Below are 20799 nucleotides of genomic sequence, written 5' to 3' on the forward strand. Positions count from 1 at the left end.
TTCATAAACTGGTTGTATTAACTTGAAGAATGTTAATACAAAAGCCATGCCATACAGAAACCATCCCATACATAATGTTAATCCAATCCCATCCCATACAGAAACCAAAAGAAAAAACACATAGTGGTCAACATGTAGCTCTACAATTCAACCCAATGCTCCAAAAGAAAAAACACGTGGTGGTCAACATGTAGCTCTACAATTCAACCCAATGCTCTCTTCACTCTGAACTCATCTTCCAATGTGAACGGGCTGCCATGAAATAGTGACTCACCTGCATGCAATCAGAGGAATATTAGAACATGAAGGTGAAAACTACTAAATTTGAAATTTTAATATTTCAAAATTTCAAATTTCAAATATGTTGATGGGAGAAAGTTTAAGATTTTGAGTTCGAACCTAGTCGGGAAGGGATCTTTGAGATTGAATTGGGATCTGGCGGTTGAGAAATTTGACTTTATGTTTGGGTCACTTAGTGTAAGTTCCAAGGGTCTTGAAGTACCAACCTTTATGGCGAGCTTAACTTTATTGGTTAGTTGCAAGGTTGATGTACGACGGCAGAGCGTTTTTTTTTTTTTTTTTGGCTGTGTGGACAGCAATTGCAAGCAGGCAATGGGTTGAAACACCGTGGAACAAGAGGATTGTTGGCAGCCTCAAGGAATTGTATCATGCGTAGCGGGCAAGCAGCAGTCTGTTGCTTAATAGGCTGAAACAAAACTAACAAATGGTGATAAAATAAAATAAATGACCCAATGGCCTATATTTAACAAATATATAAGCTAATCTATCCTTATTTATATGGCAAGGTGCAAGCTTTGATTTGAAATGTGGAACGTTAGACCTTTAACATGGATGCTTTGAGAAGAGCTAAAATAGAACAAGCAGAAATGAAGCAAACTTTGCTAAAAAAAATGAAAATTTCGAGTAAAATGGGGGAGTTCAGTCCTTCCCTTTTCTGCTGAGATGATGTTTGAACCAATGCTTGTAGAGAATGAGATCGAGGTGGCTTCTTTGTGGGGATGTTTGAAGGCCCTTTAGACGGAGTTAAGCCGCTGCCCCGGTGATAAATAATGGAAGAAAAATGAAAATATAGAGGAGAATAAAAAAAATGTGAAAGGTTTAAGAGAATAAAATTGCAGATAATATAGAAAGAGAGAGCTTGGGAGAGAGAACTTGAGAGCTTGTAGTGTGAGGCTTTGCTCTTGTGTTTTTCGTGTTTTTTGAGGGCTGTAGAGCAGGGTATTTATAGGTAAAAAAAAGGGAAAAAACACCATTTTTGAGGGATCAATTTGGGATTTTGAAGGATCGGATTTGGGTTTGATTTTAAGGTAAAGATGGCATCAAAGCAAGGATTTTGGTCCTAATTGGAGATTTGGAGGAGATTTATATCTCATTGGATGGAGAATAGTCATTTTAAAGCAAGATTCTTGGGTAATTTTTCTTTAAAATAGATTTTATGCTCGGAGGGATGGCGAATTTGCAAAAATAGGTAGATTATGGCTGTTTAATTGAAATAAGAATGATTTTTGGGCAAGATTTGGAAGAGAAAAGGGAGGGAACATGGCTGGTTTTCCAATTTGAGCAAAAATTGCATTTTTGCTAAGAAAATCACGTTTTCTAGGGTTGATGGCAAGGTTTGGTAAATTTGGTTTGGTTTTTGGTCTTTTAAATACTTAAAATGAGAGGGGTATGGAGATGTACATAGTGGAACAATCATGGGTATTTTGAATGCTTTAGAAGAGAAGTGATTTTAGAAAATCACGTGCTTACAGAAGGTAAGCATCAAATGACAGAAGAAATAATTAAGAAAACAAGATGAAGAGCAAGAAGAATAAAAGATGATAAGAAACTACCAAGTACCTATCCAAAAATATTTACAAAGTTGTAACACTAAGAAGCTATCATGTACCTATTCAAATACATTGATTTCTTCACTCTCTTCCTCTTCCTCTTCCTCTTCATCTTCATCCCTTAATGTCATCTATTAGCACATAGAAAATATTGCTTCACATGAATAATAATTACAACATAGAAAATGAGAAATTCTACAAATACAAAGTGAGAAAAACCCGAACCTCGAGTTCTTTTTTACACGTTCTTGTATTATGGCCTAATTCTCCACATCTTTTACACTTTCGTTTCTTTATTTTCGCTTGAGAGGTCTCTATCGGCGATTTAAAACGTGTAGCAACCTTCGGGTGGCCCTTGGTTTTCACGACTTGTGGGTCATGAATATATATCCCTGCAGATTCACGCACAAAATTGGATTGTACTTGGCTACAAGGAGTGTTTGCAGGAATAAGTTGTGTCCCTCTGTTCGCTTGTTCACATTCTGCCAACCATACATCAAGTGTTTCATACACCTTCTTAAAAAAACTCCTATTACCCTTAAATTCATGTACTAGCCTTTGACACCTTGCTATTACACACCATATTTCATAAGGAGTAACTTCATTACTATCTTCTTCGCCTAAAGACACCCCACCACCAAGTACAAATCTAGCCCCGGTTGTCCATCGGTTTAAAATATATCGCTCTGGAATTCTACTCAATTGCTTCTTGGTCATAATACGAAGTATATGCTTGCATAAAATCCCTTCAATCTCGAATTTTGCACACTCACATGTAGCCTTCACACCTTCTTCAGAATCATCATACAAGACCTTGCACCATTTCCACTTCTCGTCTACACTCAGTTCCACAACGTATTCAGTTGTGCTGCCATTCTTATCCGTTTTCTCATGCCAACAGTCAAGGCTATCCTTAAACTCTACTTGGAATCTATCAAACATTGTCCTGGTATAACATTTGCTTGCTTCTTCTTCTAATTTGAACCTTGAAATCAACACGGCCTTCGTAGTTTTAGATCTGAAATCTTCTTGGGACTCTGCTTTACGACAAAACTCAAGTGCCCTATCATATTGATCTACGAATTCTTTTAAAGTGGTGTTCATATCAACATACCCATCAAAGAAAGCATTGATGCTCTCACTGCGGCCACTAGAAGTCATTCCAGCTGTGAATGTATCTCTAAAATAGGCTGGTACCCAGTGACTACGTAGCTCCCACATTTTCGCTAGCCATCCATTTTCATTAATCTTATATTTCTCTACTAATTCTTTCCATTTCAACCCGCTATCATGTATTTGTCTTGTATAAAACCATTTCTTGTAATTCTTGCAAAACTCACTATCAGTTTCTCTCATCGCTGGAACATGCTCAACTAAATGCTTGTGTATGTGCCAGGAGCAAAACCTATGGCGGGTGTCTGGGAAAACAGTTTGAATCGCATTTCTCATCGCCCCGTCCATATCTGTTATTATACAACCTGGCGCCTTCCCAAACATGCACTGCAACCACTGCTGAAATAGCCATGTAAATGTCTCACCTTTCTCATCGGCTAACAATGCGCATCCAAATAGTGTAGACTGACGATGGTGATTAACTCCGGTAAATGGAGCAAATGACATCTTAAACATATTTCTGTACATGACATAAAAAACAATGACATCACTAAACTTTAGGTATGCCTCTCGCGCCCATGAATCGGCCCAAAACATCGATCGCAAGTTCCCATTAATGTCCAACTCCATAGCAAATTGAAAGTTAGGGTCTTCTGATCATTTCTTTTGGAAATATTCTGCTACCAAGACACCTTCCTTACCCATATTGTTACCCCTCTTTTTCCTCAAATGGGACACCACCTGATTTGTTGTCAAAGCCGCATTTGTTCCTTTACATGTGACGTTAATAGCCCTTTTAAGACCAGCAGGCTTCATCCCTATCTTACTTAGGTCATCTATCAAAATCTTACATGCTTCATTCTTAAAAAAATCTATTGTGAGAACGATGCATTAGCCTTATAGGTGGAGAGGTAAGCTCGTGGCAATGATCATCTTCAAAAGCTCTCACGTGCCACTTCTCATCTATCAAAGAGATATCCATCTTGGCTTGGCAGCCCTCTCTTACACTACGACGACGCTTCACTACTTTATCACTCTCTTTGTTATCTTTCATTTTTTTTGAACCCCGCTTTATCACATACAAATCTCCTAAAAATCACTTCCCCATTTTTCTTTGACTTGTAAGTTGTGTCTTTTCGAATTCCAAATCCCATACCCAACGCATATAAATTATAAAACTCAAATGCAGCGATATCGGTATCAAACATCTGGTCCTTAAACGGTTTGGAAACTAAATCCCCCTCATTAACATCCTTAGTAGGCGTACTAAATGTACCGCTACAACCCTCACCGTTATCTTCAGAATGTAAACAACCCTCATTCAGATTTTCCTCCTCATCAACCATAACAAATTCATTGACATATTGTCCATCATTTTGTAAGCCACCGGCTTCAGACGCCATGTCATCAACCACAATCAATCTATTAGCATCTATATCATCAATTGATAACCCAAAACCTTCGGACACAGTGTCATCCATTAGCTCAATAAAACTTAACCAATCCCTTTCAAATAGAGCTTAAACCCACTCAGAAGTTCTACCTGCGATTCCAACCAATCATTCCAAACACAACAGTAAAGTTTCTTCAGTAAATAAACCACAAAAATTAAATTAAGGCCTTCTTCTTTTCAGATTATAACAACTGATTCTGACTGCCAAACCGATTATTGGATTAAGAATTAAACCAATAATCGGTTTGACACTCACAATTGCTCATCATAATCTTAAACGAACAGGCTCAAGTAATCTACTTTTAGCAAAAAAAAATTGTGTTCATAGAGTAGGCGCCGCGAGGCTTTCTTCTTTCAGATTATAACAACTGATTCTGACTGTCAAACCGATTATTTGGCTCATAATTATGTTTAAATTTGAGTCTAATAATCGATTTCATAGTCGCAATTGGTCATCATAATCTTTGAAAAAGAACAGGGTCAAGTAGAAAATTGCAAATCTGTAATTTTAAAAAACTATAAAAAAAATCTTCTAAAAAAAAAAAAAAAAGGAGAAATGAGATATTTCCAGAGGGGGGGGGGGAAGCATACTCTCGAGTCCCACATCAAAATTTAAATAAATTTGAACATTCAATGCCATTTTATGCACTAACTAAATATATGTAGAATGTAAACAGCTCTTTGGAATCGAATTAAATATGTATAACCAACAAAAATACATGAGCTTTCACACGTTGAGAAAAATATAGTAAAGCAATTTTCGAACCCTAAAAATGAGAGCAGAGAGGGGTTTTGAGTGGGTTCAGATACTGTACATTTTGGAACCCTAAAAATGAGAGCAGAGAGGGGTTTTGTTAAATCATTTTCGAACCGTAGAAGAAGAAGAAACCATAGCTTCAAATGAGAGCAGAGAGGAGTTTTTGTTAAATCATTTTCCCCAAATAGAGAAACCATAGATTAAAATAGAGAAAAAGGGTTTGCAAAATAGAGAAGAAGAAAGATAAGTTACCTGGAAAAAACGAGTGTTGGGAGAGAGAGAAGCGCGGCGTGAGGGAGAGAGTTTTTGGAGAGGGGCAACGTGAGGGATTCAAACCTCTGTTTCTTCTTCTTTTCTCATATAGGGAGAAATGCACAACACTTTTTCCGTTTTATTTACATTCGCCTTGGACGGCTGCGATTAGAACCGATCGACGGTTCTCATTCTTCCTGCGTTAACTTAGAGGGACTGCGTTTATAAGGTTAGGTACTCGACCGAGTACAAACACTTAATCGTATATATATATATATATATATATATATATATATATATATATATATATATATATATATATAAATAGGAAAAGGTCAGCGTACTCGGTCGAGTAGATAAGCTTATCTACTCGGTCGGGTTAAAAATAGTGGGGGCCCACATTTTTGGGGTGATCCAAACCATTCATTTGAAAGGCCTTTACCTAGATAGGGTGTCCACAAAAAATCAACCCTATAGGATCATCCTAACCCATCCAACAGTGGAGGGAAAAATGGACAAACACAGCTTGTCCACAAATTTGCCCACAAAAAATCAGCCCCATAGGATCATCCTAACCCTACTAACTTCTCGATCAACTTTCACTTTCTATGGGTTTCTTTCCAATCTATTAATGGGACTTTTTGCAAGGTAAGAGCCCACCAACTAGATGGTCTATAAAATCGTGCCATCTCAAAGCACTGGCCCACAACAATATAATTATCCAATCACTGTGAATTTTCAAGGTAGGGGGGCCACCGATCGGAAGATTTATAATGTATAATGTGGGGCCATCAATACAGTACAAAATTTACTTAGACATTACTTGGAAAATGATATTTTCACAAGCAAGGAAATCCATTTTCAGAAAATGAAGAAGAGTCACGTGGATCATTTGGCTTGACATTTAGTACATAATAATACATTATTTTTAATTGAACAATGTCGATCACGCTCACGAAAGTAATCATATGGTAGTGCGTGTAACCAAAGAGTAGGTTTTCTTCTTCTATAAAAGGCAATCTTTTGAACACAAAATATATCAGTTGTGACACGGCCTCAACCATGGGAAGCACCTCTCTTCTCCCTACCAATGCTAGAAGGTAATCTTCCCCTCTTTGCCAAATTTTTTGAAAGTTATACTTAGGGAAATGATATCAGCACAACCATATTTTGATATTTTCACAGACAATCTTGTCTTTTAGTATTTAAAGAGCTGTCAAAAGCTTATTACATTTCCCAAAAAAAGCTCTCACGAGCTAATATTTAAAGAACAGACAGTCAAAATATGGTAGTGCTGGTAACATTTCCCTAAACTTATTCCCTGTTTGAGAGCAGCTGGGAACGCTGAAATCGGGTGTATCAGAATCCAATCTCGAATCCAGTGCCTGATTCTGACCATCCAAATGCATTGTTTTGTTTTGATATTTTGGAATAGTAAGTAGAAAGTAGAAGTTTTATACGGTGTAAGCCCTTGAAGTCCCGTATTTTTCAAAATGTACTGTGTGGACCACACTATAGGATGATCCAAACTGTCCATGTGATGGGCCAGAACATATATAGGTTGTGATGGGGTATAAAAATAGCAACCTATAACAGGCCGACACCTGTCCAGGGGTATTACGGTAATTACCTCGGAGTAGGTAAACTCAAGCCTATAACAGGCCGACACCTGTCCAGGGGTATTATCGTAATTACCTCAGAGTATTTAAACTCAAGCCAATAACAGGCCGACACCTGTCCTGGGGTAGGTGAGCCAACCACCCTTTATAAAAGGGCCTTCAAAGCTCAAACGAAGGGTAATGAAAAACTTCTTCTCAACCATTCTTAAAACTAGCTCTGCACTCCTGCTCGTACTGACTTGAGTGTCGAAGGGCCTGTCCGGAGTAACACTCCGGGTTGGTCTTCTGACCTCGTTTGCTTCTTGCGCAGGACTCAACTCCTTATCTCCTTCACTTCTGCTCCTCGGGTCCTCCAGCTCAGCTCTTACGTCACTGCCGTATCTGTTACCGATTTTAGGCCTAACAGATTGGCGCCATCCGTGGGACCGCGAACTAAAAGTTGTTCAGATCCCCTATAAACAAAATGGCAGGGCGCAAGAGTGCTCGAGTACCAACTGCACGGACAACTCGAGTCGCGCTACCGTGCAGGACTCGTAGTGAGCGAATTGTCTCACAGATGGTGGCTACTTCTGCTACAGCCGAACAAAGCCCGGCTCGTTCGGACCACCTCAATCCTACGCCCACTCCGGATCAAGTGCAAGCTCTCTTTCAACAGATGACTGCGCTTGTCGGTCAATACTAGCAACTACTCCAGGCGCCTCCCCAACCTCCTCCGGAAGCTCCACGACCAGTCCAGGAGAGGTCAAATGTCCACAGGGGAGAGTCAACGCGCCACGATGAGGACCGAACTCACCACTCCACAAGACAAGTCCAGCACTCCAGAGCCAGGCACGCCCATACAGAACCTCACCACCGCCGGAGATCACGATCCCGCTCTGCACGAAAGCATCGAGCCCAGGAAGACCGCGCACCGCAGGAAAAACTCCGGCCTCATCGTAAGAGTCTGGAAAGCCAGTCCGGTTCCGCAGCGAGCCAATCGGTGGAGAGAAACAGGTCACCAGACCGTAGGGCTGATCCGATGCTACGGAGGATGAAAGAAATGAACCATCGAATAGAAGAGCTGGCAAAGGATCAGAGCCGGCCCGCTTCGAGGGCGTTCTCAAGCAGAACGCCATTCACCGAAGATGTCATGGGTGCCCCAGCGCCCAGAGGATTTAAAATGCCAACCGTCCCGCAATACGACAGGACCACTGACCCTGTGGACCACTTGGAGACATTCAGGACGATGATGCTCCTCCACGGCACTTCCGATGGCTTCCTCTGCAGAGCATTCCCGACCACACTGACTAGTGCGGCCCGAGACTGGTACTCAAGGATCAAACCGAACTCCATCAGCAACTTTGGGGACTTTGGGGACGATTTGGTCTGCCACTTCATGAGCAGTCGGAGGCCAAGGAAGACAACAACATCCTTGATGGCCTTGCGGCAGGAGGATAATGAACCTCTGAAAACATTCGTCAGCCGCTTCAACAGGGAGGCACTCCAAGTGCCGAATTTGGATCCCTCAGCCGCAATGAACACGCTCCTCACGGGCGCTAGATCCAACGACTTCCGCTGGTCAGTAGCTCGCCAAAATCCGCACTCACTGGCAGATCTAATGGCCGGAGCTGAGTTGTATATAGCAGTTGAAGAGCACTGGGGGCCCTAGAATTGAATCGGAGGAGAACCTCTGAGGATAAAAACCCTACAAAGCAGCGTAGGGATGATAAGGCCGCCAGAAGAGAAAAGTCCCCCCAGAGGACGGAAGAGAGCTTCACCCCTCTCAACACTTCCCGGAGACACATACTGACCGCTATCAGTAGAGAAGAGTTCGTAAGGTGGCCGACCCGAATGATCTCCAAGGGAAATAGGAGAGACAAGTCGAAGTATTGTCGGTTCGACAACGACCACGACCACGACACAGACGAATGCTGGCAGCTCAAGGAAGAAATCGAGCTGCTGATTGGCCGGGGATACTTGAAGAAGTATGTCATAAGTGACAGCCACATAAGTGAACGCAAGGAGAAAAGTCCCCAGGGCCGGAGCCCTCGGCGGTCACAGCCGCCCCCTGCCCGGGGTCAAACTCCTCCGCCATCTAGTCCACAACCAGAGGCACACCGATCCCAGCCAAGGGGAGTCATCGGCACAATTATGGGCGGACCGGCCGCTGGTGGCACATCATCTGCTGCTCGAAAAGCATACGCACGACGAGTCAACGCCGTGCACACATGCAGTAAAAAGATGAAGACGGAGAATGAGATCTCCTTTTCAGACGCGGACCTCGACAACCTGATACTGCCACACGACGACGCCCTGGTCTTAACCATGCTCGTCGCAAACTGGGAATTGAAGAAAATCCTAGTCGACAACGGGAGTTCGGCCGATATTTTGTACTATCATGCTTTCGAGAGAATGATGATAGGTGACGACCGCTTAAGGCCGACGAACTCAGATCTGTTCGGTTTCCCAGGGGAGGTCGTCAAAGTGGAGGGACAGATTGAACTCCCAATCCTCGTCCGAGAGCCGCCCTGTCAAGCCTTCTCGATGGTCAACTTCTAGGTAGTGAAGGCCACTTCGGTCTATAACGCTATCTTTGGACGACCCGGGCAGAACTTAATCCGCGTAGTCGCTTCAGCGTATCACCAGAAAATGAAGTTCATAACCCCAAACGGCGTGGGTGAGGTCAGAGGAGATCAACCACAATCCAGGGAGTGCTATGCCATGGCACTCAAAAGGCAAAGATGCATCAGAATCTTTGCCGATTGAACTACTTGATCTGAGAGACAAAGCACAGATGACTGAACCCGCTGAAGACCTCAGAAAATACTACCAGTAGTAGACCACCCGGCGTGAAAGCGACTTTGTAAATATATGTTGAATGTGAATGATAGAAACTCTTTTGCAGATCTCCTTGCACTACTTGGAAACCCAGTTCGCTAAAACTAGGGTACTCGCTGCTCAGAAACCCAGTTCACTAAAACTTGGGTACTCGCTGCTTGGTTCGCCCCGGCTCGTCTCCGCAAAGACCGGGAGCGCACTCCGGTCCGGAACAAGTCCGGACAGCAAAAACCGAAGCCACTTGGAAACCCAGTTCGCTAAAACTAGGGTACTCGCTGCTCGGAAACCCAGTTCGCTAAAACTAGGGTACTCGCTGCTCGGAAACCCAGTTCGCTAAAACTAGGGTACTCGCTACTCGGAAACCCAGTTCGCTAAAACTAGGGTACTCGCTGCTTGGAAACCCAGTTCGCTAAAACTAGGGTGCTGACAAAACTCTGGTCATCTAAAGCCGACCAGGACTCGGCGTGATTCGTTACAAGACAAAATTCAATTTTGTCTTTTAGTAGATTGCGCTATATTCAGGTCATCTCAAGCCGACCAGGATATAGCGCAATGCGCTACAAGACAAAATTCAGGTCATCTCAAGCCAACCAGGATATAGCGCAATGCGCTACAAGGCAAAATTCAGGTCATCTCAAGCCGACCAGGATATAGCGCAATGCGCTACAGGACAAAAATCAGATTTTTCAGGCCGGACAGACGGCTTGGCCGCACTGATTTCCATGTCGGACAGGCAGATTTTCCGGACTGATTTCCAGGCCGGACTGACAAATTTCCGGACTGATTTCCAGGCCAAACTGACAAATTTCCAGACTGATTCCCAGGCCGGACTGACAAATTTCCGGACTGATTTCCAGGCCGGACTAACAGATTCCCGGACTGATTCCCAGGCCGGACTGACAGATTCCCGGACTGATTCCCAGGCCGGACAGGCAGATTTTCCTGACAGATTTTCCGGACTGATTCCCAGGCCGGACTGACAAATTTCCGGACTGATTTCCAGGCCGGACTGACAGATTCCCGGACTGATTCCCAGGCCGGACAGACAAATTTCCGGACTGATTCCCAGGCCGGACAGACAGATTTTCCGGACTGATTCCCAGGCCGGACTGACAAATTTTCGGACAGATTTCCAGGCCGGACTGACAGATTCCCGGACTGATTCCCAGGCCGGACAAACAAATTTCTGGACTGATTTCCAGGCCGAACAAACGGCTTCGCCGGACAGACTCCCCCCGATCAAGGATATAACTCAACACACTTCTCCAAATCACTACAATGACTTGGAGAACTGGGGGCAATTGATGGGGTATAAAAATAGCAACCTATAACAGGCCGACACCTGTCCAGGGGTATTACGGTAATTACCTCGGAGTAGGTAAACTCAAGCCTATAACAGGCCGACACCTGTCCAGGGGTATTATCGTAATTACCTCAGAGTATTTAAACTCAAGCCAATAACAGGCCGACACCTGTCCTGGGGTAGGTGAGCCAACCACCCTCTATAAAAGGGCCTTCAAAACTCAAACGAAGGGTAATGAAAAACTTATTCTCAACCATTCTTAAAACTAGCTCTGCCCTCCTGCTCGTACTGACTTGAGTGTCGAAGGGCCTGTCCTGAGTAACACTCCGGGTTGGTCTTCTAACCTCGTTTCCTTCTTGCGCAGGACTCAACTCCTTATCTCCTTCACTTCTACTCCTCGGGTCCTCCAGCTCAACTCTTACGTCACTGCCGTATCTGTTACCGATTTTAGGCCTAACAGGTTGGGTCCCAAAATTATTTTCCATAGGATCATCATAGCCCTCCGATCAATATTTGTTTCCATAATATGCCGTTCCTCTATAGATCGGAGGGATAGGATCATCCTATGGAAATGATTTTTTGAGCACAACCTATTTATGTTATGGCCTATCACAGGCACGGTTTGGATCATCCTATAGTGTGGTCCATACAGTACATTTTGAAAAGTAAGGACCATAGGGCTTACACGTACCATTTGAAATCTAAGTAGATAATAAGGGCTGGTTTTGCCAGCCCTTTATGTTAAGCACTTCTACTCAAGCTAGTTTGTCTCATCCACCTACTATCTCAGTTGAATGATTCTATGAAAAATATGAGATGCGTGAACATTACTTTTAGACAGGGTAAGAAAAATCAAGATAGTTTCAAGGATTTTTCTCATTTAGATATCTTGTTTAAGATATAAAAGAATATGTATTATACAATAAAAAAACAACTTGTTAGTCTTTTTCTTGTTTTTTGCGATCCGTGTTGTTGCCTTGATCAACATAATTTCCTTATTAGGACCACCCAAGACATCAACTCTTTCCTTTTTAACGCTTTCTAGGCTATCAACTTCTCCATCTCATCAACTCTTTCCTTTAAGAGTTTGCTAGAATTTCATTTTTTATACTAGCTATGTGCCATTAGTAGTTTGTGATGGTTACTCCATCGAAAGAAAGCTTTTTGTGAAACTTTGGGTGGCTTGTACTTTCAAATTCTTCTCACTAACGGATGGCACTGGTACGTCCTGGGGAGAGTTTCTCTTGTTCTTAGTTGTACCTATGGTGTTAGAAAACAACTACGAAGAATAACAGTAGATGTAGGTTTGATTGAGGAAACCTTGGCCTCTGTTAACAAAAGTGTTTGTTGGGTTTCAAAACGATACCCTGGCAGATTGCTTCCATTCCATCTAAAATAAGTGAACCCACGTTCAATACAAGAAAATAGGAGAAAGATCTACTACCACTCACCCACATCACCTACATGATAACTACATCCTATAACATGATAACTACAGACTTATCCTACCTTATTCCACTAACCCACGTCACATACACATCATTTGCCATTAGCTATCTACACATAATAAAAGAAAAAAAGAAAAAAAAAGAAGAGTTTCTATTTTGCACGTAACATCTCCTCCCCCTTAGAAATCGGCCTTTACCTCAAGGCCTTCTTCTTCTTCTTCTTCTTCTTCGTAGCATGCCTCTATTAGGAACAACTTCTTACATCGATGTCCGGGACAAACTTCTCGTTACAGTTATAGCATGGTCCTTGATTCTGTCTCTCTTGTAGCTCAGTGGGTTACATCCGTCGGATTGGAAGCGTAGGACCAATGTTGGTTGTGATCGGGTACGCCGTGTCTGACGTTGGAATGGCACGCTGTGTTAAATCACGGGCCTCGTACTGGCGGACCAGTCCGATAGCACCAGATAAGGTCGTGGGTCTATTGGCATGAACGTCAATTCTACGAGAATCTCGTAACCCACTAACAAAACAACTGACCTGACGATCTTGGGGAAGATGTCTGACCTTCGCAAGTAAATTCTCGAACTGGGTTTGGTAAGCTCGCACCGATTCAGTTTGCTCCAATTTGGTGAGTTCTCCAAAGAAATAAAAGAATTGGCTTGGACCATATCGAGAATGGAGCCCATCCTTGAACTCTTCCCAAGTAACTACCTTCATTTCTTGCTTCAGCAATTGGTTCCATAGTTGGGCGTCACCCTCAAGGTGAAAGGAAGCCAACGATACTTTTTCTGTCACTGGGGTCTCATGAAATTGGAAAAACTGTTCTGCCCTACATAACCAACTCGTTGGATCTTCACTACCGTTGAAACGCGGAAAGTCCAACCTCACAAATTTGGGTGTGTATGAGTTGGTGGAACCGGCATGATGAGAGCCACCATTGCCATTGGGCCCGATCTTCATTGATTCGAATAGGAGCGTGGGAAGTCTCCCTCGTCTCCCTGGCAGATTGATTAGAGATTTGATCCACACGTGTGTTCAATTTTTCGAACATCTCCGCCATTCAATTCATCATGTCTTGCTGGCCTTTTGAAAGCGACTCCATAGCTTGCTCTAATCGCTCCACACGTTGGTCCATGCCTGAGCTCTGATATCACAATGGTATGTACTGGGGAGAGTTTCTCTTGTTCTTAGTTGTACCTATGGTGTTAGAAAACAACTACAAAGAATAACACTAGATGTAGGTTTGATTGAGGAAACCTTGGCCTCTGTTAACACAAAGTGTTTGTTGGGTTTCAAAACGATACCCTGGCAGATTGCTTCCATTCAATTTAAAATAAGTGAACCTATGGTGTCAAGTTTCGACACAGATACGATTGTCTGACATGGCAACATGGTGACACGTACATGCATATAAAAATTATTGATCACAATCATAATTGGTAACAATATAAATATGGTATTCATTTAACAAACTAATAAGTCTTAGAATTAATCAACTATCACCTATAACAAACATGAGAAAATCAAATAACAAAACATTCATCAATTTAATCTAGTTCTCTTCCATCTCCACTATCATCTATAACAAACATGACCAAAAGAATTCTCTCTCCTGAATAGACTCATACCTCATTCCTTCTACAAAGATATCATGGAAGCGCTTGATATCTCTTCATATAGTTAGTCTAGGATGACCAAAACAATCCTTCGACTCCCAGTGACCCGGTAGTCGAAGGATTGTGTGGGAAACATACCAAAATTTGTTAATTTCACATTTCTATTTGAATATTTTATTTTTTATTTCTTATTACAATGTATGCTATTGCTTTCCCTTTTTATATCTATTCTACAATTTTTTTGGTTTTTATTTTTTTACAAAACGATTTCTGTAAGTTTCACACATGTTTCCCACGCATTTCATATACGTTTTCTATGAGTTTTCCATATGTTTCTCACGTGTTTCACACTTGTTTCCACTAGTATCTTATGATTCTTATCCCATGTGTTTTCCATGCTTTTCGGAAACGTTTCCCTAAGTTTTATTAATAACATTTCGGAAACATTTCCAAAACATGTTTTAGGGGAAACAAGTTTCCCACCCGCCCAAGGAGTTTCGAGTTACTATGGTTTATTCAGTTTTTTAGATTACCCATTAAAATTAATTTTTCATCCTTCCATAAATAATTCCAGTTAGTAAGAAAAAATATAAGAAAATGCAAGGTTTGTGTTCATTGAGTTTTGAGATTGCAGCTTAAAATTAATTTTCCATCCTTCCATAAATAATTTCAGTTCGTAATAGATACAAGAACAAATATTAGAAGAAAATGCAAGGTTGAGTGATATTAACTTAATGTTGGATGTTTAAGTGACTGAAGCAGAAGATATGGATAACAACAGTTTTAAGGGGTTGAAATGGAGTTAATGTGCAGTGGCAACCACAAACCGAATCACCTTAAGGTAAGAGATTTGCAAAAATAAGGGAGGGACTTTACTCTGCCCTCCAGAGGATCTGATTCTCGAGATACAAGCTGCTGGAGGCCAAGGATCGCAAAAGACGCTGCAAGAATTGGATCTCTGGTTTTGTGTGGTATTGCAGCATGCCCACCTTCCCCTTGAATTGTTGCTACGAAACGCCCGGATGCAGCAAGGATAGGACCTGGCTTTGAAGCAATGGCACCAGTCTGCAGAGAGGGCTCGACGTGTAATCCAAAAATGGCCTGTACATTCTCAAGAGCACCCTCTTGTAACATATGGTAAACACCACCCTTGCCCTCCTCTGCCGGTTGGAAAACGAGCTTTACCGTACCCTTTAAATTGAACAAGGGAACCTATTTCAATTAGTTTTTCCCAAAATGAATAGGAAGATGGAAATCAAGCAGGAAACTGCGAAAGGTTCATGCAAGAAATGACAAAAGAGTAGGGTGATGCAAAAAGTTTATGCTTCTAAATAAGAAGCAAATTGGCAAAGTGCTATTGACTTACCTTCAGTTCATCCTTTCGGCGTTGAAGAAGTTTAGCTGCCCCAAGAAGCATGGTTACATGAGCATCATGACCACATGCATGCATCTTACCATTGTACATGCTCTTGTGCTCCCAATCTACCAGCTCCTATCAAAGGGTAAGTATTTCAAGCGATCAAAAACTCATTCGGATAGCAAATTCAAAAACAGATAATGTTCACAAGAATATAACAAATTTAACATAACTAGATATATAAATTCTGGGAACCAATTTCCTGTTCGATTGGGAGGAGCCATTATTCAAACGAAGCACAGGTGTGAGCTATTCTCATGGGTTTAAGGCTGTGTCCGACCCATCAAGGTGGAAAGACACTGCTAATTAGGGAGACTAATCCAATGTTTTAGCTTCGATCAATGGCCAGTTGTTTGGGCCATGGCAGTTCACTAATTTCATTAACGAGATAAGGGATTTCACTGCCTGTAATATGCCATTACTGGCTTCTTGTCACAGCCAGTGGAGCAACAAGGAGATGGCTGATATATTAGCCAAAAGGGGTGTGAACAGTCCTTATTACGTGTGGCAATCTCTGCCCATATGTACTGGTTGCTGTTTCAGTTTAATGGGGGGTACTTCTATCTGTCTTGTTGGGTATTGTCTTCTTCTCCACTCCACGTGGGTTTCTCCTTTTGCTAGTTATCTAGTGTAAGCTATGAAGCACGGGTACGGGTACGGGGTGCGGGTACGACACGACACGGGTACGTGGGAACGTGATTTGCCAAAAAAACCGGGTGCGGGTACGTTCGGGTATGCCGAATATAATAATATATTTTAATATTTTATTATATATTTACAAAAATTTAAAAAAAAATTGTAGAGCAATTAAATAACAATAACATCACCAAAATGGAAAATTCTAATATAACTCTTCATTCCATAAGTGATTAAGTTCCATATTTCATAACATGAGGCATCAATATATCATTCATTAGAAAAAAAAGTCTGTCACCAGTGTGTTGACCAGTGTGTTGACCAGTGCCTGACAAGATGAATAGTTTTTAGAGACCAAATTATGAGATTTTCTTTACCGGACTTTTGGAATTTAATAATGTTTGGACACGATAGGTTTTATGAATTTTTAAAATTTGAAAAATACCCCACTGTTTGGAAGTTAAAATTTTGACCCGACCCTTTTTCTTTGAATTTTGTACTAGAACTGGAGAGTTGACTTTTTTCCTTTTAGATTTGGGTGTTAAAACTATTTTTAATAAATCCAAAAGGGGGGTATTCCGTTATTTACATGTAAATCTTAAGTAAATGGACAATAAAATAGTAAAGACATTTACTTAACGTGTCGGGTACGCGTGGTGCGCACCCGACACGCACCCAACCACCAAAACTAGTTTTTTTTTTTTTAAAAAAAAATGGGGTACGCACCCCGGACGTACCCGCACCCCATACGTGTCGGGTGCGGGTGCGGGAGCCCCAGGAGAGTACCCCTGCTTCCTAGAGTGTAAGTAGGATTGTTATGGAGCATAATACCTAGTTGGACTAGGAGAGAAAGAGAAGAGTTACTCTCGGGGTCTCCTAGTTAGACTAGAATTAAGTCTTGGGGCTAAGGGTTGAAATTATATATATATATATATATATATATATATATATATATATATATATATGAGAAAACTGTTGGTGAGCTTAAGCGCACCAAACCTATGGTGCGCTTAAGCTCCCCAATCGCATGGGGGCCCACTTTGTTAGGTGATCCAAAGCATTCATTTTAAAGGCCTTATGATAGATAGGGGGTGTACCAAAAATCAGCTCCATAGGATCATCCTAACCCCTTCATTTGTGGAGGACAAAAATGGGCAGATTTGTGTCTGTCCATTTTTGTCCTCCACAAATGGAGGGGTTAGGATGATCCTATGGAGCTGATTTTTGGTACACCCCCTATCCATGTAAGGGACTTTAAAATGAATGCTCTGGATCACCTAACAAAGTGGGCCCCCATGTGATTGGGGCGCTTAAGCTCACCAAAAGTTTGGTGAGCTTAAGCGCACCAACAGTTTCCTCATATATATATATATATATATATATATATATACAGAGAGAGAGAGAGAGAGAGAGAGAGGAGTTCCTGCGCTGGAGCTCAGATAGCTTATCTGCACTCGAGTCCTGGAAACAGGGGTGGGGCCACATTGGGGGGTGATCTAAGCATTCATTTTGACAGGCCCCATGATGGATGGGGGGTGTACCAAAAATCAGCTCCATTGGACCCTCTTAGGGTGTCCATTTGTGGGGGAGAAAATGGACAGATATTGTTTGTCCACAAATCTTTCACCCCACAAATGGACACCCTATGGTGATCCAATGGAGCTGATTTTTGGTGGACACCCTATCCCCTATCCATGAAAGGGCCCACCAAATGAATGCTTTGGATCTCTCTCCCCCCCTCTCCCCCCACCCCAATCTGGTCCACGCCTGTTTCTGTGCTCGAGCGCAGGAACCCTTTATATATATATATATGAGAGAGAGAGAGATACGTGAGTGGGGGAGTGAGAAAAGAAAGGGTGTTCTCTTTGATTTTCTCTAGTGTTGAGAAATTGAGAGGGTGTTGTCTCTTGGTTTAATTTTTGTACTGTCTTGTTGAGAGGACAAGGGGAAAAGGTTACAGTTTTTCTGGTTAATCCATTGTAATCCTTGTACTTTTGCTTTCTCGCAGTAGAAGATCGTATTCTCAAGCATGGATGTCGGCATCTTGGCCAAGTTAAGTAAAATCACGGTGTATGCATCTTATAGTTTGTTCCGTTTTACTTCTTTGCGTCTGATCGGATCCGTGTTCTTCCTGTCGGATTTCGCAACATGGCTCAGAAAAAAGAGGAATGATCAGGTGTATAGTGTTTACAACAGAGGCTATGGTGTATGGATTCTTCACCACTGTTGAAGCAAAGATCCCACATTGGAAAAATTAATGGATGTGAATGGGCTTATAAGAACTTGGGCACCCTCCCCTTAACAGCCACCTTTTAAGGGTGGGTTCTACCCGGGTCCCAACAACCACAACACCACTTTCTTATAATCATAAGTGTTGACGAACAAGGGAAGCATGGGACTGATCCAAGTTGAACATTACCTCGAACAGGTGGTGTGCTCTATTTATCACTAACACCACATCATTATTAAGTATGATGACTCTTAGTGAGTAAACCAACTGCTAGCGATGTTATTCCGATCCGAAGCCATGTATTTTGGGTGCTTATCACCAACACCACATCATTATTAAATTTTTCCTCCATTCATATAAAAAAAACACCAAACTAAATTTCTCCTATGCCAATCCTATGCCATCAGCAGGTACACATGAATTCCCACATATTTGATTTGGTTGCACAACAATCGAGACTGAGGCTAAATTTAGTACATGAACCATCTAAATGTTATAGATTCTTTTATACTGAAATAGGGTTGATAGAATGTGGGAAGTGGAATTTCTAGAAAAATACCTGCAAGGGAAGAGCATCCATATCTGCTCTGAGAGAGAACCAAGGGTATTGACCAGACCCAACTGCCCCAACAACACCAGTTTTCGCGACCGGCCACGAATACTTAATTCCAATCAAATCAAGCTCTGATCTGATCAACTCACTAGTCTTATACTCTTCAAAACCCAACTCCGGATTCTCATGAATTTTTCTTCTTATTCTCTTCATCCATTCAAAGAACTCGGGCTCTCTCGCCGATTTTAGCAAGTCCCGAGCTAGAATTTCAATCTCAGGGGATTGATTATGGAAAGCCCAGGAAAGTGTGAATGTTGAAGTCAGTAGAAAAAGAGAAATAGGAGATAGATTGAGGGAGAAAGAGAGGGAGACGCCATGGAACAAGCAATTTGAGTTGGAGTTCAGAAGCAAAAGCTGCCGGCTTAGTTCTCAAGGTTACATAATACATACTATGTCATTATCAAATGTTAGTCACCAAGCTTTTGGGGGTAGAGGAGCACGTGAGACGCATGTGGGCGAGGATGGGTGAAGCTAGGAGTGCAACTTGGGTTGGGTTCAACCCGAACCCGACGGGTTTAAACCGATTTTGGCTCGGGTTGGGTTGGCATTTCTTCGGGTTAGGTTTAGTTGGGTTGGGTTAAGGTTGGGAAAGTCCAAATCGATTTAAATTCAGATTAGGTTAGAGTTGAGACCTTGGTAACCTGACTAGACCTGAACCTGACCTTCGTTCTCTAATTTTATTGTGTTTTTTTTAGGATTAAGTTTTTTTTCTTGTATTTTTATGTTCGGCCCTAGGTGAACTTGAACCAAACCCAACCCAATTTGGAAAAAAACAGGTAAGATGGGTTGAGTTAGGGTGGACCATCCTCGACTCGAGGCTTCGATTGGGTTGGGTTAGGGTTGAGGGAATGCTATCTCGGGTTGGGCTATGGCAATCCAACCAAACGGAGTTGCACCACCGGTGATGCTTTGGTGTGTGTGTGTGTGAGAGAGAGAGAGAGAGAGAGAGAGAGAGAGAGAGAGGTCTTTTGGCCTAATTCCCTTGGGTGCATTCTCATTGAATGCTTCTACACCTCTGATCAAGCATGTTAAGGGAAGGGAAATGATATATTCATCTCTTCTTTTACCAGGGGCAGCCCCGACTAGCGTAGAATATTCCCTGGGGTGCATTCTCATTGAATGCTTCTACACCTCTGATCAAGCATGTTAAGGGAAGGGAAATGATATATTCATCTCTTCTTTTACCAGGGGCAGCCCCGACTAGCGTAGAATAGTAGTCATAAATACACTAGAAGGGGCTGTCCCAAGTAAGAAAGGAGGCAAATATATCACTTCCCTAAAGAATGTTCTTTGAGATTAGGGGTGTAAACGGATCGAATTCGAATCGGATATGGCTATATCCGAATTCGATTATAGTATACACTATCCGAATTCGGATTCGGATTCGAATTTGACGGATATTTAATATCTATTACTGAATTCGTATCCGTCGGATATTGTTCGAATTCGGATATTATCCATATCCGTTTATCCAGTAAATTCAAACATTTTATTGCAGCACTTTATCTTTCTTCTCCTTCTTACTCCTCGAATAATTTTCCAAACCCTAAAACCAAACCTCTACCTTTTCTTCATAAAATTAACTCTCAAATCCTAAAATATATGTGATCCTCTTCTTCCTTTTAAAACAAAGGCAGAGAAAGAGAGGCGGTGGGGATGGATGATGGTTTTGGT

The 20799-nt window shown here is 41.9% G+C and overlaps 2 protein-coding genes across 2 annotated transcripts; both read right to left on the reverse strand.

The window, feature by feature from the left end:
• On the reverse strand, window positions 1–19487 carry LOC143863791 (IAA-amino acid hydrolase ILR1-like 9). Its single transcript, XM_077374553.1, has 5 exons — window positions 19072–19487; window positions 15596–15721; window positions 15106–15420; window positions 507–706; window positions 1–274 (listed from the first exon to the last, which is right to left on the reverse strand). The coding sequence occupies exons 1-4, from the start codon at window positions 19276–19278 to the stop codon at window positions 533–535; spliced, it is 822 nt and encodes a 273-aa protein (XP_077230668.1). The 5' UTR covers window positions 19279–19487; the 3' UTR covers window positions 1–274; window positions 507–532.
• LOC143863789 (protein FAR1-RELATED SEQUENCE 7-like) lies at window positions 713–4564 on the reverse strand. Its single transcript, XM_077374552.1, has 2 exons — window positions 2076–4564; window positions 713–1981 (listed from the first exon to the last, which is right to left on the reverse strand). The coding sequence occupies exons 1-2, from the start codon at window positions 3591–3593 to the stop codon at window positions 1910–1912; spliced, it is 1590 nt and encodes a 529-aa protein (XP_077230667.1). The 5' UTR covers window positions 3594–4564; the 3' UTR covers window positions 713–1909.
• Window positions 19488–20799: the final 1312 nt, after the last annotated feature.

The sequence above is a fragment of the Tasmannia lanceolata genome, unplaced genomic scaffold (assembly GCF_043159265.1).
Source record: "Tasmannia lanceolata isolate RefF3 unplaced genomic scaffold, GAP_Taslan_0.1 ptg000044l, whole genome shotgun sequence".
Lineage (NCBI taxonomy): Eukaryota > Viridiplantae > Streptophyta > Magnoliopsida > Canellales > Winteraceae > Tasmannia > Tasmannia lanceolata.

Bases quoted from the DNA above. Each gene is read 5' to 3' on its own strand.
- LOC143863789 (XM_077374552.1), bottom strand. From the start codon at position 3,593: ATGGAGTTGGACATTAATGGGAACTTGCGATCGATGTTTTGGGCCGAT. The intron at 1,982-2,075 runs GTTCGGGTTTTT...ATGTGCTAATAG, and splicing joins CGTGTAAAAAAGAACTCGAG to ATGACATTAAGGGATGAAGA.
- LOC143863791 (XM_077374553.1), bottom strand. From the start codon at position 19,278: ATGAAGAGAATAAGAAGAAAAATTCATGAGAATCCGGAGTTGGGTTTT. The intron at 15,722-19,071 runs GTATTTTTCTAG...ACCCTTTGATAG, and splicing joins TGGATGCTCTTCCCTTGCAG to GAGCTGGTAGATTGGGAGCA. The intron at 15,421-15,595 runs GTAAGTCAATAG...TTCAATTTAAAG, and splicing joins GCCGAAAGGATGAACTGAAG to GGTACGGTAAAGCTCGTTTT.